General features: G+C 41.7%; 1 protein-coding gene across 5 annotated transcripts; it reads left to right on the top strand.

Annotated features, from left to right (window-relative positions):
* Positions 1-7,035: 7,035 nt before the first annotated feature.
* Positions 7,036-22,515, top strand: GYG1 (glycogenin 1). Of its 5 annotated transcripts, none has more exons than XM_052805116.1 (8): positions 7,141-7,254; positions 10,656-10,791; positions 12,695-12,869; positions 13,295-13,457; positions 17,233-17,359; positions 20,554-20,773; positions 21,436-21,486; positions 21,714-22,515. In XM_052805116.1, the coding sequence occupies exons 1-8, from the start codon at positions 7,248-7,250 to the stop codon at positions 21,882-21,884; spliced, it is 1,050 nt and encodes a 349-aa protein (XP_052661076.1). In that variant the 5' UTR covers positions 7,141-7,247; the 3' UTR covers positions 21,885-22,515. The 5 variants fall into 5 exon arrangements, with proteins under 5 accessions (XP_052661074.1, XP_052661075.1, XP_052661076.1 ...); XM_052805118.1 differs by lacking the exon at positions 7,141-7,254 and adding an exon at positions 8,419-8,500; XM_052805114.1 differs by lacking the exon at positions 10,656-10,791 and having other exon boundaries at positions 7,036-7,254.
* Positions 22,516-25,216: the final 2,701 nt, after the last annotated feature.

Genomic DNA, 25,216 nt, shown 5'->3' with positions numbered 1-25,216 from the left:
CTGATAAAAGACAATGAAAAAATAACCAGACTGTACAGTGAGAAAAGCATGAGATGTTTCAATGTTTGCACAGGATAAATAATGCCATGGTCTGTGTGAACTATGCAGCTAGAAAATCATCATTGAGCCATGCCTGATGTACAGGGACCAATTCATATGAGAAGGCATTGTCAAACTAATTATGCCCAGCTTCCTAATGTAGCCCCAAAAGAAACCCACTTCATACGGCATATACTGCAAGGTAGCTACATTTGGCAGCTACTGTAACTATGATGGAGAGTAAACTTAGGGATCAACCTTCTAACATGGGGATATTTACATGGAATGATACACCTGATACAGCAAATATACCCAGCACAGTCAACACGGATGTCGTAAATATGACACAGCAAGAAGTTTTCTGCAGACTTTCAACAGAAAAACAATCATCCATCTCTTAAGTGGAATATACTGCACTACAGCACACAGTGTGAGCAAGGAATTCGTAAGGCTGACAAGCTAGCCCTCCTTTAACTGTTCACCAGATGCATTTCTGCTTATGTCCAGCCTAACTGTTTTTCAGCACTGTGACAAGACCTCTGTCCTTCAGCATGTATGACACCGATTTTAGCAAAGATGGGGTTTAACACCTACAGACCATTTTGCACTGCAATGGTTTTGATAACAAGGACTTCTGATCAACATCTTGTAACCTTGAATAATGACCTTTTTCTTGTGCAAACCTGAACATCCTAAGATAAAACTCCACTGAAAGAAGACCTTACTAATTAGCCCTCAAGCACACTGGCACACTTAGGTCAAGAACCCAGGAATGTGTACCTCTAGGCTCACATCACTCTGCTTTGATGAGTACAAGACCTTGTCAGTGAGGTCGGGCGTGGAAGCCGTTACACCACAGATTTGTATTGCTGATGTTCTGTGCAGTCCTAAGGAAGTTGTGTAAGAAGGACCGGTGTTGCCTGAACTGATGGTGTCATGCTGAAACAATTCCTTCAAGGTCAATTAAAATAACCTCCCAAGCAACACTGCTGTTGCTTTATGCTAACATAAACTGCAAAGTATCTTCCCATTTAATCTAAATGAGCCCTACAATCTTCTTCAGTAAAAATGGATGTGGTGATAGTTAACTGCTCAGAGATGTGGGATTAATGCTTGCATAGGTTTTTGACAACTATAATTGCTGAGCATTATTGTTAATATATCACTTCTGTAGTAACATTCTAGTCCTAGACAAGGACTCTGGGTTTGTCTGGAGAGAAGGAGGCTGAGGGGGGCAACCTCATGGCTCTCTGCAGCTTCCCGAGGAGGGGACGTGGAGAGGGAGGTGCTGAGCTCTTCTCCTTGGGATCCAGGGACAGGATGCTTGGGAATGGCTCAAAGCTGCACTCGTCAGGACAGGTTTAGACTTGATGTTAGGAAACTTTTCTTTACCAAGAGGGTCGTCAAACCCTGGAACAGGTTTCCTAGAGAGGTGGTCGATGCCCCACGCCAATCAGTGTTTAAGAGGCATTTGGGCAATGCCCTTAATAATATGCTTTAACATTGGGTCAGCCCTGAAGTGGTCAGACAGTTGGACCAGATGATTGTCGTAGTTCCCTTCCAACTGAACTATTTTCTATTCTATTCTATTCTATTCTAAATATTGATGCTATTATACTTCTTTAGGTATGAGAGGGCTTGAAGCATCTGAACTTAATGATACTAAGGTTTTCCAAAAGGAAGTAACTGAATTCACTTAATATTAATCAGAAATGTCATTCCCAGTATAACATCCTGATTATTTTTTTTTATTTTCACATGAGACTAAAGTTGATTACATGGCCTAAACTGGAGGAAGTACTAGCTTGAAATTCAGCACAACTCTAGCATGGAACTAGAGCATTGTTGCAAGTCTGAGTAACTTAGTCAAAGTATGGCCACTGCTTCTTCCCAATCCCTGCTAGAATCTCTGCATCTTGTGAACTTCGCATCTCCAGGAATTTTATCATCTGCTAGTTTGTTTGTTTCAAGTATTAAGAGTTTTAGTGCTTCCTGTAGTATGGAATGAAATGCATTTTAAGATGAGGTATTAAAAGTCTTCTATTTTGGGAGAGTTTAAGATTCTGGTCAGCACACCTGTGCAAGTAAGAAACTTTAAGATTGATTGTTACCTACTGAGGCAGTAGCACCTACAGCTTGGACACACGACTGGGACTCCCCTGTGCAAATACCGAGCAAGAGATGGACTTACTGTTTTTAGTCAAATGGCAAAGAGAGAAAAAAAGGGAAACAAATATATAGCTGCATTGTCTGCCCTTACAGTCATGACAAACGAGGAGTGGAAATGGTGACAAACCCCTGCTTTCAGCTCCCAGCCACATGTCCTAATCGGTAGGTCTTGTGGCCTCCCATCCCAGAAGAATCACCAGCAAAGGGGAGCAGAGAGAGATGGAGCAGAGGGCAGGTTAGGAGAAAAACGCATGTACACGTGCCTTGTTCAGCCTATTTGCTGAAGAAAAAGAGTGAAGTAATTTGTGAAATCATTTGTACGTGGTTCTGTGTTCTCCAATAACATTTAAACCCTTTCATTAAGTTTAAGAAAGCAGAGAGAGGTCTCTGCATGACTACTTTTTAACAGTTTTGTAAAGACTGATGAGAGAGGTAACTATTTCTCCAATGAGAAAAAAGGCTCAGCATCAATTTAGTTCTCAAGGGATGCCAGGTTATTCATGCAACCAGGAGAAAAGCTTCTATTGCAGCTTGCATTATAGACCACTGAGAATCAAACCAAAAGATTATATGAATCAAAAGAAACTGAGGCCTACTTGCTTCACTGCTTGTAAGAGTGTTTATCATGCTAGCTAGAAAAAATCGTAATTCCTTAATCCACTAAACATGTGCTCGCTGCCATGTGTTAAGTAACACGCACCAAGCAAATGCAAGATTACAAGATAGAGCCCAGCTTTTCAGAAGACTATCACATTTATGTCATAGGTGGATTTTTTTGAAGGAAATGAGGCCAAAACTATAACTGGCTCTGGGACGGGCAAAGAGAATGCCCATTAGGAAAGGAGAATGTGAAAGGTCGAAATAAGCTGGAGAGACGGCATAATGTTTTGATTATTCAAATAGAAACAAAAAAGCCTTTCCAGTCCTATTGGACTAAGCTACACTATATTGAAATCCTAGCACTAGGAAAAATTTGTGTGAAATTTTAAAATTCTATGCAGACTATTCTAAGTTCTCAAAAAATAAATGTCCAGTCTAGCTTCACAGTATGGTCAAGGTGAGAAGGGCTTCAAAAAGCAGAGGGGATGACCCAGGACAGCTTTTGTCATCAGGGAAGTTTATGACAGGGCAAGAGAGATGGCAGAACAAAAACGGAATCAGACCTCTCAGTACAGTCGTGAATCGGGCTGTATTCTTTTTATATATCCAGCTATGCACTTCACACCATGGAAGTCTTTTTCCTAACCAGATTATCATTTCAGTTGCAGTGTTGTAAAAACTGAATTCCAGTACTTTAAACTTGGACTGAATGCATGGAGTTGACCATTTTTCTTTTTTGCTCCAGATTTTGCAGAGGCAGAAATAATGTTTTATTCTGAAGCTTTCCCTACAAGTTTTATTAATTTAATGGTTGGACTCACTGTGCACATTTGCAAAATTATTATATAGCTTAAGTGTAAGTAGCTACTTAAGTGCTTTAGAAGTTTACACTTAACACAGTCCGGTTACAGGGGTAGCAGTTTCTGTTACGGCTATCTAAATCCTAACTATATTTCAAAGCTCCTTCTTAGTATTTGGTGTTTTGAAATGTCTTTCTACTTAAGTTATAGACATGCTCTTACTGAAGTAGCACTATTATTCAGTCATTAAAAGTAGGAAGTTCTATAACGTGCAACGGTAATTTGACTTGTGTGACATGCATTGTGATGTAGTTTTTTAATTGCATGATCACAGGCTCATTTTCCATAGGACTTGCACATCGTTCAGTGTGCCAGTATTCACCTAGTGAGCTGCTATGCAGCACTTTGTCCATTCTTTCTGAACGCTGTCTCTTTATCCAGCAAAATCTATTCCTTCTTCCTCCTCACCAGATTTTTATCAAGTCCTATGGGGTGCTGACAAGTAACACAGTTTCCCTGGCTAGTTCCCATCCTCATATACTTATCTTTCACCTAGTCTTAAATTTGTCCTCTCCCATCAAAACTGAGGCCAAGCTTTTTTTTTTTTTTTTTTGCTCAGCTTTTCCTAGGTTTAGATGCTTTCCCATCTCAGCCCTCATCTCATGACAGCTTGTCCCAAGCATTCCTCTCTTTTCTTCCAGCTTTTTTCCTTCTATCCTCATGTCACGTGATCTTTTCTTCCATTTGATCTGGAAGACAATGGCACACCTGATTATCTCTCAGGTTCTTCCTGTGACTTTTCCCCTCCAGGTTGTAGGGAAAGGAGTGTAACCAGTCAGTACAGGGGCACGGATGTATGTGCAATCCAGTCACACAAGGGAACCATAGAATTTACAGCCTGTTCAACCATGAACATCTGAAAAATCTCAAGCAAGCATGTGCAAACAGGTGTGTGCATAGGAATGAGGGGAGCATTCCTCTGTCACACTTTCAAGCTTAACGCTGACAAACCTCGGTTTTTTTGTTTTGATTGTTTGTTTGTTTTTAACACGGAAGCCAGAAGGAATGATGCTCTTTTGCTCCACTCTAACATAATACAAAGGAGCTGGGAGGGGGGGGCAGGGGGAGAGGAGGCAGGGCAATCACCAGCAGTGGCTATTCTATTGTTTTCTCTCAAAAACTTGGCAAAGCAACAAGCTAGACGCAGCTGAAATGTGCTGGCTAAAAATTTCTCAAAACTTTCATCTGAGACAGACACAAACCATGCCCAACACCATCACAGAGAAAGTTTGTCAAAGCCATGGATACCTGAAAAAGGTCCACATACCAGAAAATATTAGTAATACCTACTCACAACATTACCAGCATTGTCTGTAATTATGATGCATGCATTTTTATGCATGTGATGTTTTGTAAATTACTGGTATGCTCTAAAAGATTTTTTTTGTTGGTGGTCAAGGAGCACTTCCCTGATTTTGGTATTTTTAAAAGTAAGCAATTTGATTTTAAAACAGGTCTACAAAAGTTGTCTCAGCTCAAACATCATTTCCCATATTGGGGAAATTTGGAGGTGGAATGCTCTTTGTTCATCAGTTTGCATTTGAGGGTTTGTTTATTTTTTAAATCCTTTCATGACAAAACCCATTTGCCATTTCAGGTTAGAAAGGAATCCCTTTCCTAGAATACTTTCCTCAGCTTACTCTGGTGAAAAAGCAGGTATAGGTCATTAACTGGAGGAAGGTAATGGACTGCAGAAAAGGACCTGGGGGTACTGGTGGACACCAAGTTGAACACGAGCCAGCAACGTGCCCTTACTGCAAAGAAGGTGAATGATATCCTGGGCTGCATTTTAGGCAAAGCATTGCCAGCAGGTCGAGGGAGGTTGTCCTTCCCCTCTGCTCAGCACTGGTGAGGCCGCACCTGAAGCGCTGTGTCCAGTGCTGGCCTCCCCAGTACAAGAGAGACATGGGCATACTGGAGAGAGTCAACAAAGGGCCACAAAGATGATGAAGGGACAAGAAAGCCTCTCTCCTACGAGGAGAGGCTGAGAGAGCTGGGGCTGTTCAGCCTGGGGAAGAAAAGGCTCAGGGGGATCTCGTCAATGGATATAAACACCTGCCAGGAGGGTGCAAAGAGCACAGAGCCAGGCTCTTCCCAGTGGAGCCCAGCGACAGGACCAGAGGCGATGGGCACACACTGGCACACAGGAGGTTCCCTCTGAACATCAGGAAACACTTTTTCACTGTGAGGGGGACCGAGCCCTGGCACAGGCTGCCTGGGGAGGTGGTGGAGTCTCCATCCTTGGAGGTATTCAAAAGCCACCTGGACATGGTCCTGGGCAACCAGCTCTGGGTGACCCTGCTTGAACAGGGGGGGTTGTACCCGATGACCTCCAGAGATCGCTTCCAGCCTCAACCAGCCTGCGATTCTGTGATTCTTTGGACCAACTCATCTCTTCGGTTAGGGTATCTTGTATATCTACACCCTTCACTATTTGTCATCATCTTTAATTGCTTAGTTTTGACTAGTAGGTAGAGAGTCATGTGCGTAACAAAGGACCAGTACTAGAGTCTTAGTACTCATAATGCTTGCAAGGGTGATAGAGAAGAGCACAAGAAACTTATCAGCACCCTTACTATATTCCTGAAAAGGTACAGCTTAAATTTTTTCAAGGACTGAAATCAAGCCTTAAAGAAAATACCTAAATATGGGCATATCTCCTCATCTCACCGGCTAACACACACTCCCCGGAAGTGCCAAGCGTGGCCAACAGTACTAGTTACGCTATCTTGACGGAGGCATGACGGCGTAAGCCTTCAAACGATGGCACTTGCCTCACACCTCTTCTAGGGCCCCTCCTGCCACCCCCGCAGCCCCCTGTGGTGACCACCACCAAGCTGCCTGTGACGCCGCATGCGCCAACAGCCGCGTTTCAAAGCCCGACAGCGATCCCAACCGCACGTGCAGCTGCCTGCATCCGGCCAAAGGCGCGCCTCGTGGGAACGCCGTCCTCAGCTGCCATTTTGCGGCAGCATCGCGGACAGCTCACTGGCGGCCACGCAACCCTAAAGTGGCCGCGGGACCGGGGCTGTCTGGCACGTGCGCGTACTGTAAAGGCGCTCCCCGCAGCTGCTTTGGGCCAGGCGCGGTTTCACTCCTCCTTCCTGCGGGGCTCGGCGGCCACAGGAGCAATGCGGTCTCCTGTGCCACCGGCGCTGCCAGCCGGAGCCACGGCGTCCCGACGAGGGCTCCTACCCTCCCTCCGCGCGGTGGAGCATCCCCAGGCTCGGCGTGGCCAAGGCGGCGCCGGCGGGGGTAGGAGGCCCTCACGGCGCGGTCTCGTCCCCGGCCCCCGCCTCCGCGCCCCGGCCCGGCCCGGCCCGGCGGCCGCCAACGCCCAGCCCCGCGCCCCCTGCGCGGGCCCACCCATGGCCGAAGGAGGGATGACGTGCCACCGCCGCCGGGGACCATGGCGGAGACCCCGCCCCGCGGCGACGCGGGGATTCCTCAGGGCGGGGCCTCCGCCCCCGGCCAAAGACGTGCGCCGCGTAGCCCCGCCCCTATATAAGGGGCGGCCTTCGCGCAGCCCCCGGAGCGCGGCCGCCGCCTCTGCTTCAGCCGTTCCGCGGAGCTGGCACCATGGCAGGTCAGTGCGCGCGGCCGCACCTCCCCGCGGGGGCCCAGCGCGCGCGTCGCGGCTCGCCAGGGCTGCGGGCGGCGCGGGCCGCGCCGGCGGAGCCGCCGGGCGCGTTCTGGGAGCGGCGCGGGGCGGGCCGCGGCCGCACCTATTTTTAGGCGGCGGTCCCTGCCAGCCGCGCGCGCCGGGGGGCGGGCCGCCGCCGCGGCCGGTGGGGGCTGGGGCTGGGGCTGCCCGGGGCGGGAGAGGGGGGAGAGGCTCGGCGAGGCTCGGAGGCGTTCGGCCGGGCGAGAGGACCCTGGCCGTTCAGCCGTGCTGCGCGGCCGCCTGCCCTGTGCCTGGCCCGGGGCCGTGCCCCCTAACGGGAGGGATGTGGCCAGCGCGGCGGAGGGCAGGGGGGTCCGCGGGGGCCCCTGTAGGGCCGCAGCGGATCGCGGGAGAAAAACTAGCCCTCTCCTGGAACGCTACGGAGAGCCTGTAACTCCTGTGCGTTTTGATGCTTTACAACGGGCAGTTCCTTACCACCTCTCCGAGCGTGCCTGGCTCTTTTCTTCCGGGTTCTCACCCCCCCCGATTCTTACCTTACCTGAAGCTGTCAGCGGAGTCGGTTTCACTTTCAGATCTGGAAGGTTGCAGGAAGTCTGGTGCTCTGCCTCCCGATGCACGTCTTGATTAGATGCTGCTGCCTCTTTAGGACTCCTGTACCCCCCCCAAAACGATGCATGTCTTGATTAGATGCTGCTGCCTCTTTAGGACTCCTGTACCCCCCCAAAAAATCGGATGTACCTAACTTGGAGAACAGGGGAACTGGCAGACACCTGTGAACTCTGGCTATGCCTATGAAAATGCTTCCAGAGGACGTTTTAAAATATCTGGGGCGAGCACTCTAGCCCCCTCCTGCATGCTGTCAGGTGAAAAATTGCTCCTAGCTCAGACTTCCAGGATGCTCTTGGCTGGCTGTGTAAGGGCTAGTGCAAAGACTTGCATACAGATACTATAGCCTATGAACTGGGCAGCCAAAGATGTCTCTGAAGGAGCTTGGTTTTGCCTGGATAAATCAATTATGAAGACGTGCAACTGTCTCGCATTCTCTGTGTTTTTGCGGCCACACTATTACTAATAGTTCAGTATGTTTCAGGCATAACAGTGACTGTTGTGTGAACGTAACCTACTGTGGAGGAAATGTTTACAGAGAATGGAGAAGGGGGAAAGGATGGGAAAGGAGACCCACACAACTGAAATACTGGTGGTTTAGGTAAAATGGACTGGTCTCTTGCAGATGTAACTTCCATATTAAGCAGCAGCTAGTCTTGCCCAAACTGTAGTATGGACTCATGCATAACGTGTCTGAACGTACTTGTGAGTGTACTTTAGAGAAGGTATGAAATAGAACGTAGTTTATGCAAAACTTTAGAAAGCTGTACTGACTTGGATGCTCTCTCTGCAAGTTGCCCATGTCCTCCACCTATCAAGCAGTCATAAAGTTTCCTACTGCAGTTGGGATGTAATAGGGGCCGCCTTAGCCTTTGCTCCATCATTTAATTGACTCTATTTCTCCAAGACCTTTGTGTGTGAATAATCAGTTTCATTAAGATGAGGAGACATGGTAGGAGTATACCTGCTAACAAGTCAATGAAAAAGACTAGTCTTTCAATGGCAAGGTCACTTCAAGAATTACGTCTTATACTGCTGGAAAAAAACCCCCACAACATTCAGATGAATGTTGGGGACAATCCCAGTTTGTCTACACTTGATTTTTAGTGAGCTGTCTGTCAGCATAAGAGTGGTGGACTCCTGTATTGAGTAGTTGAGGAGTAACATGCAAATTAAGTAATGAAAAAAGCTGCCCTATTAGGAGGCTGTTCTTACCACTTAAAATGTTACACACTTGCCAATTGTAAAGCTTCAAAGAAACAGAAAATTGTCCTGTAGATTTGCTGAATTATATGAACTATTACAAATTGGTAGCTAAAGTGAACTGAAAAAAAACCCAACTTTATTCCTGGCATTGTAGAAGCTTTTTTGAACTTTGTAATTGACCACTATAATGTAAATCCCTTGGGACTAGTTGGTTTTGCTGCTAAGCAAAATAGAAGGTTTTGTAGCTGGTCTGTACAGCTTGCAAACCAGGTTTGCAGAGCTTATAGACAATTACGGTACATGACTTTGTCATCAACTGTTAAGATGGTATTAAGTTAAAAAGATATTGATGATGATTGTCTCATGGGCTGAGGAGTTAGACCAAACAACAATCTCTCTGAAAGTAGAGCAGTCAGTATTTTAATCTTATGACTACACTTGGTGGTAAGCCTTTAAGTGTCCAGAACACTCACTCTCAATACTCATCTAACCTAGTTAACTTGTGTAAAGAAAAGAAATCATAGTTGCTAAAATAAATTTGAACGTGAAAATCTACTCTTGAAATTCTTAGGAAGAAACTATTTTGTTGATGATATCAAAAATGGTTTGTATAAAAGAGCACACTTCTTTATAAAGAAAGCACTGTATCTTGGAAAGGAGTACTACGCGATGATAGTTAACAGTGAACTGAAGAAGGTTAAAGTTACTTGTTTGCTTTTTTCAGTCCTACCCTGGCAGTTTAAAACAACATGACAATTGAAAGAATGCAAAGCTTGTATTACATGGCCTCGATAAGCAGTGTACAGTGAAGTGATCCATCTTAATCTATTTTTAAGATACAGCTGGAGCAGAAGATTGTAATAACAATCCAACCTTACCTCTTTTTGCTTGAAGAGCAAAAACTGTTGCTTCAAGTCTTAAACTGCTTCTCATATTACTTCTCATATTATCTTGCATTCTTCTGATAGAGCTCCAACCATGGGTTGCAGAACAACTCATCTGCAAAATCCTGAGCTAGCAAAACTTAATACTGTTGTCCAAGATCTAATTCAATGCTTACTTTCATTTGAAAATGAAATGTAAGTTTTATACTGCCCTAGCTTCAGGGTTGAGAGCTGAACCTAGAGTAACTGCAAAACTCTACCAACTTTAGGCCAAATGTAAGCCCACTGAATCCCAATACTTCTAGCTTTAAAATAGTATATTAATGGCCAAAATAAGGCTCTTTAGACCTTTTGGATTATCTCTTAACATCTGGCATGACTTATTTAACCTTAACTGGAACTGGTTTTCTCTTGCAACAGTCTTGATTTTGTTGTGTTTCTTTTTACTGCATTTTGCCCTGTGTCAAGTTACTAATAAATAGCAAGTATAGCTATGCAAGTATAATCTGCTTCATTCAGCCATGTAGGTAGGCCCAATATGCAGAGTTAAAGGGCACATCTTGGAGGTCTCACAGCATGATTATCTAACGATACTAGGTTTCTAGTATATCTGTCTCAGAATAAAGTAGTGGATCATGCTAACTTGACCAAGTTCATTTCTTCCAGACCAGTCTTTTGTGACTCTAGCCACAAATGACTCCTATGTGAAAGGAGCACTGGTACTTGGTTCATCCTTGCAACAGTACAGAACAACAAGGAAGCTGACTGCACTCATAACTCCTCAGGTCTCAGATCTTATGAGGTAAGGTCACTTATGTACTTCAAACTGCCACAGTTCCTGCTGATGTGAAGGTTGAAAAACGGAAGTTAAATTCCTTAATAGTAACCTTCCAAAACTCTGGAAGCTTAACAGCTAAGCTTAGCAGAATTCAACTTATACTGTCTGGAATTCTGTAAGTTCTTCAAACGTGAAACTGGTTTGGTGTTTTTTTTTTTTTCCCTTTCTTCCATATGATGAGTTAACAAATACTCTGTAGTTAGAGCACTAAACTGTGACTTGATACTGATATTTCAACTGGATCTTTGCTCTTTCATAGTCCTGCTTAGAACTGTCCAACAATATGATATTGCCTGTGTGTTCATTAGTGCTGTGTGTATGCATGTGGAGGTGGGAGTAGGGGATTGGTATTTATTTGTCTTGCAGAAGCATTCCCAATTGAGATAATGTAAGAGAAGCTCTCTTGAAATCTAGCAGACACTTCAAATCAAATTTCATCATGAGAGAAGAAAATGAGCAGAACTAAAGTAGCACCAAGTATGTCAAATCAGCAGAGGCATCTAATGAGGCCACTGCAGTACAACAAATGAAATTAACAGGCAACTGCTTCCTACAGCCTCTCTAGAATAGTCTCAGTATGGAGTGGACTGGGTGCTCTTTCCGCATGTAAGAGGAGGGTAAAAAAACAAGTAACTTAATAGCTACATGAACTATAGATGATAGGTCAAGATTCTTTACATGGGGAAGTTCTTCTGAAAAGATGTCTCAATTTATAGAGGCAGTAGAGAAGTGGCTCAATAATAGAGTGACTTTCCTTGGAGTCTCTTGGCAGCTAAATGGCCTTATCACCATAAAGATGTTACATATAGGAACATCCATTCTAGCCTATTAGGTCAGTGTGCTCTTTTAAGATGAATCATAAATGTGCTTATGTGCTAGTGTAAGTCAGCTAGTACTATACCCTTAGACCAGTGATACCTGCCTACCTAGTGGTGTAACTGGAGCTTGCATTTCTCACTCTGTATCCACTAACAAGGTATGCGTTAAGTTCAGAGGCAACTGTCCATACCAAACTGTCAATATAAAGACAACCTTGCAAGGCAGAGTTCTAAAACTCATTTACAAACTCTATGGCTCAAATTGTACTGATAACTGGTGAGCATTCAAGATACACTGTAGAATAGTGAGGCTTCACGGATGCTTCATATTCTAAGCAGCATGAACTCCTTAACCTCTCTTGAACTAATGGTAGTGCTTTACTGATGGTAAAGCAAAGGTTGGATATCTGCCACAAAATTTCACTACACTGTCTGAAAGTCTCTCACCCTTAGGTGAACATGATTCTGGGTCAAAACACTGCTGTACCCACAGCTATGATTAAGCGAGTCTTTAAAAATTAATGGGATAAAGGAAGTTTTAGCAAGTGGGTCTAGTCAGATGGCTTCAACAGTCACAAATCCAGAACAGTGTTGTCATAACTATTGCATAAACTTCTGTTTCAGCTGTTTAGGATTCAGCTACTGTCCTGCTCAAGCTACTCTAACAGCTTCCCATTTCTTAATTGCCTGCTCAAAGTAGACTTAACTTGCCAAAAATCAGAGTCTGGCTGGAAAAAAAGCTGTGTGGAAGGGTTGTACTACGTAACCATGACCTACTGGACTTGGTAGCAATGCCAACTAAAGCCCTGTTTGTGGAAGAAAAACCCAAGCAAACTTCTTTGTTCCACAAAATGATGCCCATTACAAACTAGAAACCTTGAGGCAGACAGGTGTGCTTGTGCATTCCAACACATGCAGTCAACTCTTACTGATGGCATAAGAAATACTGCCAGGTTTGCTGTTATTCCATTTCCCTTTATGGAATCTGTCAGCGGTCTGGTGCTGGAATAACAATAGAACTAAATCTCGGCAATTGAATCTTTCTCCAGGAGAGTGCTGGAAAAAGTCTTTGATGAAGTCATATTGGTAAACGTCTTGGATAGTGGGGATTCAGCACACTTGGCGTTAATGAAAAGACCTGAGCTGGGTGTCACACTAACAAAGCTTCACTGCTGGGAACTGACACAGTTTTCAAAATGCGTTTTCATGGATGCAGACACAATGGTAAGTGGTTATGTCCCATGGTACTTCTTAATGACATGGTATGGGGGTGGTTGGATTTTTTTTCTGTGGGTTGTTCTTGGTTTGGTTTTTTTTGGGGGGGGAGGAAGAGGGGTTGGTGTTGTGGGTTGTTTGTGTGGTTTTGGTGTGTTTCTTTTGTTTGTTTTTTTAAGAGGAAGGGTAATAGAGGCCTTTTTACTGTTTGGACTAGCAACTCTAAAAATGTATGTGCCTCTTTTTATCTGAATCAATTGTAACGTAGTCTGTGGGGACTATCTCCATAAAGTATTGTCTTCCATAAGACAAGAGCACTGATAGGAGAACTTTCTTTCATGTCTTAAGGTGGATGTCAAAATCTGTTACAACATGGTACCCCAATTCCTAACCTAAAAACCAGAAAACAATTTTTTTACCCCCTTTACAACTAGGTTTTGTCAAATATCGACGAGCTTTTTGAGAGAGAAGAGCTGTCTGCAGCACCAGACCCAGGCTGGCCTGACTGTTTTAATTCTGGAGTTTTTGTTTACCGACCTTCCATTGAAACATACAATCAGCTGTTACAGTTTGCCACAGAAAAAGGCAGCTTTGATGGTATGTATTAATTTGTATTTCAATATAAGTTAGACCAAAATAGTAATAGTGGTTGGGATGGCGCAGTAACTACTTATGTGTCATGGGGACTCTGTGCGACAGAATTCTGAACTCAGTGTAACTACACAAAAATTAGAACCTTCTCACAACAGAGGCTATCATTACAATAAGTAGTAAAACTTTTTTCAGACTTCATGAAAAGAAAAACCTAAGAGTTTGGCCTCCAAACTAGCAGCTGTAAGCATTAGCAATGTAAAAATCATGTAACAAGAAATCTTAAGATGCAGCAAGCACAGTGCATGCATTAGCAAATGAAACTGCAGTACTATGCTTCATGCACTCCTAACGCTCGAGGCTTGAATGTTCTATGCCAACCCAAGTTGCTGTGGAAAAAACAGTACTGATGAACTTGAGTGCAGATTCAGAGAAACAAACATTTAAAGATGCAACTGTCTCTCCATATGCTTTGTGATAGCTTCCTGTCATTATAGGGTGGTGACTGTCTCTTTCCCAATATCAAGTGCATGTAGCCTTGGCTGCTTCCCACTATAGGTCACTTGGGATTGGCCACTGTGCCAGATTTAAGCTTGAGAAGCGAAGTTCTGCCGTCCTGTAAGTCTCCTAAATCTATTACTATTGGAGTAAATGCACATGTTGCTTGAAGACTGCTATAGTTAAAGGCTTCTGAATGACTATCGCTGTCTCCTGTCACTAAATTTTGTTATGTAACTACTGTGGTACAAAACCAAAGTCTAACTGAAAAAGCTACAGAAAACTACGTAAGTAAGACCATAAAATGGAAGTCTTAATAGAAGGCAATTAGCCAGCCTGTTGACTTACCTTTCAGTACTTTGTAAAAAGTAAAAATTCTAGATGTTACTCCTAGTCTGCAGAATAATCCCTGTTACTGTGTGGACTCCTGTGTGTGGCCTCCTAAAGAACATTAGTTGCAGTTGGATGCTTAATGCTACCATATGAATAAACTCCAGTGAAAATGAGTACTGCAATGTAATCAAGGGTCTGTCTGTACCTCGCTACTGACAAGGTAGCAGTTGGTAGCTCTGGGAGTGCTCTCAAATATTGGTTGTAAATTGATCACCAGCTATGGCAAAAGCTGTAGCACTGTACTGAATTGTTGCATTAAAAAAACCCCAACAAACACCCAAAAACAAAACAAAAAAACCCCAAACAAACCCACGTCTTTGTGCAAACTGACTGTTGAGTAGCTCCAGGAACATCTGAGACTTGCCGATTGTCTCCTCTGAGCTTTGTGCTCAACTGCTAGCAGACCCCATGTTCTAGGTCTAAGGCCCCTGTCCTTTAAAAGAATAGAACTGCTTCCACAATATACTTTCTGACTTCCTCAGCGTCCTAAATATGAAGCAATTGTTGCAGCTCTTAACAGCAAAAATGGTGTGTTAATGGTTTAAAATTTATTCAGTTTTTATCAAATGGTAGCACTGATCTGAGTAATGAGACCATGGAGACTTACACTACCTGCGTAAGCTGCTGCTGAGCTCATGAACCCAGTGGAGAGAAAGGGGATTTAAACTTAAATTGATCTAGACAGTAATAAAAGTTCATAGGAAATGTTATAAGAGAAACACCTGTGAAGGGTCACTGCCCCTTAATAGGACACAGGGATGCAAACTCAACAAGCTACCAAGCTGTGCATAATTGAAGTCAAGCTCTAAGCACCCCATCTGCAGTAGTAGTAACTAGGCAATGCAAGACTTTGCGGAGTATTTCATGCTTGTAACAACAGACAGATGCCTCCTATGTAATGCTATTGTCCAGAAATGGTAGAGTGATGGCTACTTATGTAGACAACTACTTTGTCTGTTTGAACTTCACCTTTCTAGATAATGAGGAATATGTCATGCAATAATTCTAGATACCAACTAAAAGTAGTGGAGGGGGAAAAAAAAAAGTTTGGTTTAAAAAAAAAACCCCAAACCTGGTAGTACTGATACCTTAAGAACGTTGCTATTGCTTCAACAATCCTCTGGCTCTTTAGCCTGGGATCTAAAATCTTTGCTTTTACATATAAAGATATAATGCAGCACGACTGTAGCTGTAGATATGTTGCTAATGTAAATACTGCCTGATTCTTTCACCTTATGTCTAAGGTCCAGTTTATACAAGACTACTGTTGAAGTCTGAACTAGGACAGCTAAATGCCACTTTCAGTGGCTGCTTTGGCACAAATGCATGCAATCTGAAAAAAAGCCAAGTATGTGAAACAATCTGAGTGAGTGTCCTGTAGAATAAGTTAAATACACTGTTGCTTCCCCTTCAGTGATGAGCTGTCTGTTCTGAGAGGGCATCCCAGACTTCCTTCTCTTTTAGATGAACATACAAATTCTTAACACAACGTTAAGTTAGAGGTTAAAATGAAAACATAGCCGAGTAAAGACCAGGGGACTTGTCTGGTTTCTTTGACTCTGTTCTCTTGAACAGTTGATGGGCACAACTTCTTAAAAAGTGCTTTCCTTCCTTTATGGGTTGAGAGGCAAGTCAGAGGTTTGAAATTACTGGACTTGAGTCTCTAGGCAATTCCTCACTCTGCAATCTGTATGTATGCTGTAACAGGATACTTAGAATTGGTATTTGTCAGTGTATCGTCTGTACATCTAAGTTTATGCTCAGTGTCTAGATAATGCAGTTGCAAAAAGCATATTCTGCTTAAACAGCAGTGAGGGTGTAAACCTTAGTACTGCCCTAAATCTAATCATAGGCCAATAAAAAGACCTTTCCTGAGTCAGCAGAGACTGAATGCTTTAGAAAATTAAAGACTAAAATAAAACATTGTCTCTCTTCTGAGCTATCCATTTACCTACTCTTTAGCAATGCTACTTGTGAATGCAGTTACAGGTAAAGGGAAGACGGCAAAGTTAAGGGACTCCCTTCAATCTCCTTCATAAGAGGAACTATTAGCGCTTAAAGACTAAGTGTACTCACTGCAATAAAGAATGAATGGATATAAATAAGTAGTTTTTACTTCTCAGTAGCTGCTTATAAACTAGTCTGCTTTGGGCCAGAGGGTTGGTTTTTTTTTTTAGCTATTCTACTACTGACATACCAAACAACTTCAGACTCATGTGACCTCATTACAACCTCTACTTGCAAACTTAAGAGGTGATCCCTCCCAACACAATAGGTCTGGCCATAACTTAGATTGTTATCCTCACTTAGGGCTTAGTCAGCAGCTTTTTAGTACAGAACTAGGAATGCCTACTGCCTGTTAAGGGATTTGATGAAGTTTTACTAGAGTTGTCACCAAGACTGAATGTGCTTTCCTTATCAGATCACAGTGTAGGTAGATGCATCCAGGACTGCAGGTCTAACAGACTATTGATACCCTAACTCTTGTTCAGATTTTGGTCATGCATCTGTAAGCATAAGTAATAAAACTAATAGTTGGCACTTGATCTTCCAAGCTACAGCTTTCCTGAAGCTGAACAGTGCTTAATTGTCAAGTCCTGTTTTTTGCTGCCTTATACAGCTTGAATTTAGGCTGTAAAAGAAAATGAATGGCAGGGTTTGAGAGCAGCTTGCTATGTTTTAGCAAAAGTAACCCCACACATATCATCTCTTTCATTCTGTGCACTTTTGGATTTTCAAAGGGTTGTTCGCAAATAGAACTCTAGTGCTCTGTGCCAAACTCCTGCTGGACATGACAACTGCATTACCAGCTCTTAATTAGTGAAGTGATTGAAAAAGATCCTAAAACAGCTACCTGATGCTTGTAGCCTATTAATGCTTTCTCTTTCAGGTGCAGATCAGGGGTTATTAAACACCTTCTTCAGCAGCTGGGCAACAACAGACATGAGCAAACATCTACCATTTATTTATAATTTGAGCAGCACTTCTGTATATTCCTACCTTCCAGCATTTAAAGCGTAAGTTCAAAATTCTAAGATGACTTTCAGAGCTTATGTAAACTAATTTCTTGTAACAGAATGAACAGGCAGAATGTGAACTTACACAGTTTTTCTAAAGGGAGACCTAAAAGAAAGTATAATAGTTTCTTCTCTTAAAAAAAAAAAGTTGATTTAATACTAGTTAAATGAATCATCTCATGATAAATGCAGAAAGCTGTATCTGTAGCTTAAACCACTCATCCCTGGTGGCAACACTGAAGCTGATTTAGAGTAAGCACATTTGACAGATCACTTGCAAAAGGGAGAACCACTTCTCCAGTATGGGATACTGTCTATTACAGCTCTAACCAAAGGCAGTAGTTCTTGAATCAGCTCTTGAATGGGCTTGAGCTGAACTCCAGCATGTCACTGGTGGTATTGTTCCCACCTAGATAACTTGCCCTTTCCTCACTCAAATTACTTAGGTTATTTAACAAACAGTAGTTAAAGTTCATCTAATCAACCTGTACCATTCAAGTAAACATGGTGAACAAAGGCTTGTATAAAGCTAGAATTCTCTCCCAACGGTCTTTCTAGATCTCAGACAGTTCCTTAAGTAATACCAAGATGGAACAAAGACTACAGCCTACCACCATACCATTGCGTGTTTCCTGTGTAAGGAAAACAACTGTATCCTCCCTAGCTAGCAGTATTAGATTTGGCATGTGAGTAAACCATATGTCAGTGGCAGGGTCACTCAAAGTGTTACAATAAACGGAGGAGGAAGCGGGGGAAGCTGAAATGTTACACAGAAACTCTTCTTCATTAAGAGTGGCAAAAGCTGGTGGCAGGGGAGGGAAAGTACCAATTGCATAAAAAAAAAATCTGATCTCTGAATGACATCAGGTTACTAGTGTCTAAAGCAGCAGCTAGCATAAGCAGGACTGTTGCTGGCTCAAGATCAAACTATGTTGTCTTGTGATCAGAATACCATTTGAAATCCTGTCATGCTAAAAGCGGAACGCTTATTTAAAGAAATATATGCAAGCCTAAGAATGACTAAGTAGTTAGATAGCATTTGATAAGCTAGCATCTATTGTAAAGTATGTCCTCTTTCCATGGCTGGCTGGTTGTTAGACACATGACCTTAGATTTACTAATCACCTTGTTGCCACAAAAGACTAATTGCGTCTGGGGGCTCCCGACAAAAATTCCACTTAACTGATTGAATCAATTGCCGAACTGAATTCAGCAGACCTTCAAAAGTAGAATGCTGGAAGTGCAGGCCTTTTAAGTAGAATGCCCAGCTCAATAGGTGGAACAATTTCGCTTGGTTAGATTAGCAGCTACACTCCTAATAATCAGCAGTTGGAATAAAGTGAAATTTAAACCTACTGACATCAATAGCTAAGTTTTTTGCAGCTTTGTACAGCGAGACTAGATTTCACAGCAGTCTCAGTAATCCTTTTTCCAAAGGAAAATGCCAATTCATGACAAACGCTCTCTAACCTCAAAACATTGATGAAGGACTTTTCTGGGAAATGGGGAAAGACAGATTAGTTGCTGAGGCCAGTGTGGACATAAAGCTTCCTAACAGTTGAGCTTAAATTTCAAAAGAAAGTATTGCAGATCTAGAAAACAGATACTGAAAACATTGTAGAAGCTTGGCATCTGTCAACTGTTGTACAGGTCTTAAGCGGACAGAATACTAAGAATACACTTCTCCACTTGCAGCAGGTGTAACATAACACTTCTTAGGCATTCTCTAGCTTAAATAGCCTTGATTTTTAAACAATTATAAGTTTCCTCAGAACAGCAGCAGCCTGAGATGAAGAAAACTCAGGCTGGTAAGTAGTGCTGTGACAGCTAATAAAACTAAGGTAGTCCTCTTATGCCAAATCTTGACATACGGAGTTTAAAGTTAAAGCCCAGGAACTGACCTCTTAAGGATACATTTTTTTTTTTCTTGCAATTAGCACAAATACTTGACCTTGTTTCACACATGCATAAGTTTGTTTTCATTCTGCAGTAAGATCGGATGTGTTCGAAACATTGATCGTGAATACTGAAATACAGTCAAGGGTCTTACAGTAGTACAACACCCCCCCCCCCCCCCAAATGCACACTGCCTTGTTTTGAATATTCTAAAGTTTTTGAAACATACCTGCATTGTCTCCATATGTAAAACTTAAACATCTGAGTCCTGGTCAAAATGGCCAGGGTGTGCTTAACAAATTATTAGAGAAACTGGTTTGGCATTATTATCCATTTTAATCATATTATGTTGAGAAGAAATCCTAATGTGATACAAACTTAACTAGGTGAGGCAGTCCCTGTTACTAGAGAGACTGGTATTGCTTGTTCACAAAATTGACTCAAGCTGAACTCTAGTTCTAGAACCATAAAAGAATAGAATGAATGCTGTCTCTTTTAGTGTTCTTTACATCAAAAGGGGTGCATCTCATCTACACTCTTAATGCAAAAGAACACACTGGTAGCATTTGGGACAAAGCTAGAAGCCCATACTGAAAATGGGGTTAAAATAGTTTTTAAAAGAAACAAAAAAACCCACCACCACCACAAAACCCCACCCATGGGTAAACTGAGGTTATTTAGAAAAGAATGGTTGGTTGTCTAGCAAGACCCTGCTGCACCAAGATCAGAAGTCCTCTGAAATTGCCTAGGCTATACAAAGCTGTTATTTTGCAGGGACACAGTCTTCCTGCAGCAGGCCTTCCAATGATCCTTTTCTATAGGGCTGTAAACTGAAAGGGTAACTCTAACACTGACCCTTCTCTACATAATGCTTGTAATGCCTAACTATCTGGATCACTGACTTTGGAGTAGAATCTTTTTCACTTTTAAAACCAGTTCCGATTGCAACGGCTGCTTGAGACTGCTCTCTCCTGAGCTATGGACATCACTCTACCTAAAGACTTGAGTTGGCTGTAAGTACTTAAATAGCCCAGACCATTAGGTTTTGGCTGTATTCTGACTAGTGTAATGTAGAATTCAGTTTGCATTTTTTCTGTTGTATAAGCGATGCTTTCAGTCCCAGTAGGCAATGGCAGTTTGATCATTTAGTGTTTAGCCTCCTAAATATATTCATATTTCTGTTTTCTGGACACCTACAGAAACTGCAGGTTAAAAAAAAAAATTATGCCTGCCAGTCAAAACTCTTGTTTTCTAGACACCTGCACAAACTGTGGGTTCTAACTTTTTCTGTCCAACAGGTTTGGTGCAAATACTAAAGTGGTGCATTTTCTGGGAAGCACAAAGCCATGGAACTATACATATGACTCCAGAACAAAAAGCATAAAAGGCAACATGGACGACCCTAAAATAGTTCACCCAGAATTCCTCAAAATGTGGTGGGATACCTATACAGCTAATGTTTTACCATTACTAGAACAGCATGGAATTGTTAAAGAAATTACTACAGGTGTAAACATGGTATGTGCTTTAATATTCTTGTACAAACTACCTAAGTATGGATGACAGGTTCTTTACAATTCCACTGATTTCCTTTCCCTCTGTCCAACTCAAAGCATGGATGTGGTTTAGTTTGTGGGATGCAAGGTTTTTTGGTTTTGTTCTTTTAAGCTTGGAATAAATAATACCACAGAAGGGAAGCATGCTATAGTGGTCTTGAAGGTAGCTGTCTGCTTGCCTAAACCAAACTATGTAAGTAGCTAATGATGCACCAGAAATTACACTGTAGCAACTTCTTTAATATATACAGGGAAGGGCCCCAACTCTTAATGTGTTGCAGCTAATAAGGTTCTCAAGCAGAAGAACCCCAGTTCAGCATGCAATATGTACATACAGATCTTGCATGGTGAAACAAATCTAGGTAAGCCTAGGATAAGTAGAGAATGCATGCTTACGTAGACTGGCAGTTATGAATCCCAATACCTATCAAAGCCAAAGTAATACTTCTGACTTTAGTTCTCATTCACAGAGTTCAGTAGCTTGCATCTAACTGCAGACTTCATAGTCTTAGCTTAGTGCATGGGCCAGTTTAAGTTCTCAACCTTTCTAAGACCAAAGTTACTGATCTCTTAAGATGTGCTTTCTCTTGTTAATCTTACATCTTTCTAACAAACTATTTGCAGCTATCGGGCTTGGTCTATACTCTGGCTTTCTCTTGTGGCTTCTGTAGAGAGGTATGAAGAACTTAAACTTTACCTTTTTTTTTTTTCCTTTTCTCCCTGCTAACTAACTTCTGTAACTCTGCTTTGTTACTTTGCTAGGAAAGCTGCACAATCCCTGCCCACTGGCAATGCTTGCTGCTGTGCATGAGACTATCTACTTCATTATCCCATTCTATAGCCTGTTGCTCACTTCAGCTATGCAAAGTATTTCTGTATTTTTACTCTGCCTTTCCTTTTAGGCAGAGATTACAGAGGGAGTGTCCCACATATCAATATCAGCACCATCACCAGCATTACCAACTGTATCTTCAGAAGAACGCAAGGAACGGTGGGAACAGGGCCAAGCTGACTATATGGGAGTGGATTCCTTTGACAACATCAAGAAGAAACTTGATACCTACCTTCAGTAGAAATGCCTGTCTCAAACAGTGGTGATGCAAGGACTTGTTCCAGAACTAACAGCTAGAAAGGTGTAGATGGTGGTCAGTTACACTTGCTAGTAGCTTGATGAAAAACTTCTTGGCTGAAGGCCGCTGCAGTGCTACAGATGAAGAATGAGCAAAAGCTAGGAAGCAGAATTCCTTGGGCCACCTATAACTGCCCAATTTCCAATTCTCCCTACTAGATAAAACCAGGTATTTTCAGCTTAAATTTTTTTCTGTTGTGATCAATTGGCTCAACATATTCCTTGAAACTGGGTTTGTTACCTCACCTCATTAAGGTGATTAGCATTGATTCCTTTGCTTGCTGTTTTAGATGTAAAATCTAATTCATGGGATTGCTCATACACTAGAGTGGTAGCCATTCTGCTTTACCATAAATGTTTTAATGACACTGGGATACATACAGATGTAACAGTAATAGCACTGCTTTGCTCTTCCAGTCACAATTGCACTGAAGTTTTGACCAGGTTCTTACGCACAGTGCCTACAGCATGGCAGAATGCATTTTTCAGTTCTGTATACTATGGGACTAGTAAACTGAGTTTTATCTGTTACTTGCAATGTTGCACTTGATACAAAAATAAAAAGTTGTCATGCATTTCTGGCTTCCCTAAACTCTTGAGCAATTAAAAAAAAGGGAGCTCTGAAGCAGTCTAACTAAAATATTCAACAGGTATAACCCTTACGCTTTGCTAATGCTACTCTAGTTGTCATTAGCAAATGTCCAACTTTTAGTTCTGTAATTATTTACAGAGTATATAGTCATTTGCCAAGGAGCTGTTTAGGGCCAATCCACCTATTAGCTTGCCCTAAGTATAGGACAGGGCAGTGGAGGAAGTACCTGCTGAAGCTACTCACAGAAGCAACATGGAGCTTGGGAAGAAGGAGTCTTTCTTTTGGTGACTAAAGAAACATCATCCCTAATGTAAAATAAACAATCAACAAGCTCACCATTTGCTGGTAAAGCAGAAGATGTAATCTGGGTATGAGAGTTAGTTTGTTTTAAGTAAGTTGTTTTCACTATTTAATTGCTCTAAGATTCCTTGGTCACTATTTAGCAAAAATGCTAAAGATGAGGTCCAAAACAAAGTAGCTTGTAGCTAATTTAAAAGTACCTAATATCTGAACTCTCAGTTGTAACTAGCCCTTTCCTGTGTGGGTTTTTCTTTTGCTGTGTTGGGTTTTTTTAACAGATAAATTTGAAGTTGTGTGAAAGCAGGAGGGATTACTAGTTACAATGTATAGTGACAAAAGTATACTTTATCCAACAAGTACAAATATTGGAGTTTACATACTCATAAAATACTCTATGGAAAATGGTAAAATACTCTTGAAAACAGCTAAACAGTCTTAGTTTTGCTCCCCTTGTCTGTATTCATACTAGAGAATAAGCACGTTACTTCTTTTTAAGCTCAGTTGGGAAGAACTGAAAGTGTAAAAGCATAAGACTATACCAACCTGAAATTCTGGTTTAGTATGTAAGTTTTGTTACATTAATACAAGAAGATGAGGAAAGATGATGAATAAGATGAAAACCTGCATGTTTTGGGTTAACAAATATAGTTAGTAAAGAAAGAACACCTATAAAACCATTCTGTCCTAGCCTCTGTGACTCATACTATGGTCAAGTGTTTACCCACAGCCTCAGGAAAGTGAAAGGTATGATATCTCTACGAAACTCTATGCAGCTTATTTTCAATAAAACGACCTTTATGTCATTATCTGCCACTATTTCCTTCATGAATACTGCAGGCAGCATTTGCAGAAGAAGAAATCGCTTTTTATCCCATGTAATATTATCACTTAATACATCAAATAATTTTCTGCTCTAAGCTGTAGGTATTCAAACCAGTAACTGAATTAAAGCACTATACTCAAAACATCCTTATTCAAAAGTCATAGCCCTGCTTAGATTGCAGCTCAAGTATTGGAACTCATTTGCCTTTAAAAAGCATGTAATCAAAGGTGTTCCTTAGACAGTGACAACTCAGAGCAAGTCTTAAACTCTTTTTTTCCATTTATATCTTTATGTAGGGGGTAAAAAAAACCCAGAATGATAGACTACTAACTCAGTCTTTGGAATTAAAAATGTTACATTCGTAACTCAAAAGCTCATTTCTAGAACATGCTACAGAACATACATTAGAACTCCAAGGAAGAGAATACCAAGAGCCAAACGCTACTTACAGATCGTGAAAAGCAGAAAGAAACCCCAAGCAACCAGAACACTGTGGCTTTTAACCACCTGAGTAACTGAACAGCTCCATCAAATCGGAAAGGACTTTTCTGCTCTCAGCTTTGACCTTTAACTGTTCTCTCAGATACATTAATGGTTTTCTTGTGAGAGACCTTAACTAGCCATACAGCTTAGTGCTAACTCCACTAAGTTTTTATTTGGCTTTGCAACATGGAAACCATCATCTAGTAGAGGAAAAATGATACTAGTAATTGTTTTCATAATCATAACTCAGCCACTCTGCAAAATATCAGTGTATTTTAACACAAGTAATGATGTAGCTTGACTAGCCATTGAAACAGGTCTTTTCCTCATGGAATTTTAACTTGGAAAATGGAAAGAATGATACAAAGCCAAATCTATCATTCATAATCAAGAATTATTTCTCCAGCTTATCTCTAAACATCAGAACCTGAACCACAAAAACCCAAAGAAAGTCTAATTTACATAAAGTCTATAAAAAAAAAAAATCTATCAGGCATAGCTCTGTTTTCTTGTTCTTTTGTCAACTTACAATGACAGCCAGTTACTGGGGTTCACACTGTCTTCAGTCATTCATGTCTTTTTAATTCTTTCTCTAACAGACTTAAAGCACTTTTCTCTATAGCTAAGATGCTGGCTTCCCCAAAACTGCATCAGCTTGTTAGGTTACATATTTTGAATTCCTTTCTCACTCCTTCCATTGGCTCACTGTTTCTCCAAATATCAGACATCTTCCCTTTATTTCTCAGTCCTTTTCTATTTCCTATGTTTGCAATTCATCTTATAATCAGCTAGCTGGTATTCTAAGACAGAAGAAAAGTTGAAAGGCATTAGAAGCAAATCAGATTCCATTTCTCTGCTGCCAAATACACTTCCTGAATCTAAACATAGAATCTAAACAGGACCTAAACATAGCAATCTCTGCCTCCAATTTGAAGTTTGAGCGTTACAGGGAAGGCAGCATCACCGAAGACCAGAATCAAACGGAAAGAGATAGAAGGAACAGACAAGAATATTCAAGTAATATTTAACTGAGATTCTTCAGTGCTATTTATCACTTTGCAGTACATGAACACAAGTA

The sequence above is a fragment of the Harpia harpyja genome, chromosome 12 (genome assembly GCF_026419915.1).
Source record: "Harpia harpyja isolate bHarHar1 chromosome 12, bHarHar1 primary haplotype, whole genome shotgun sequence".
Lineage (NCBI taxonomy): Eukaryota > Metazoa > Chordata > Aves > Accipitriformes > Accipitridae > Harpia > Harpia harpyja.
Note: the sequence above shows the minus strand (reverse complement) of the source record. Positions and strands in the feature narration are given on the sequence as shown.

Bases quoted from the DNA above. Each gene is read 5' to 3' on its own strand.
- GYG1 (XM_052805114.1), top strand. From the start codon at position 7,037: ATGGCCGAAGGAGGGATGACGTGCCACCGCCGCCGGGGACCATGGCGG. The intron at 7,255-12,694 runs GTCAGTGCGCGC...ATCTTTCTCCAG, and splicing joins CGGAGCTGGCACCATGGCAG to GAGAGTGCTGGAAAAAGTCT. The intron at 20,774-21,435 runs GTATGTGCTTTA...AACTATTTGCAG, and splicing joins TTACTACAGGTGTAAACATG to CTATCGGGCTTGGTCTATAC.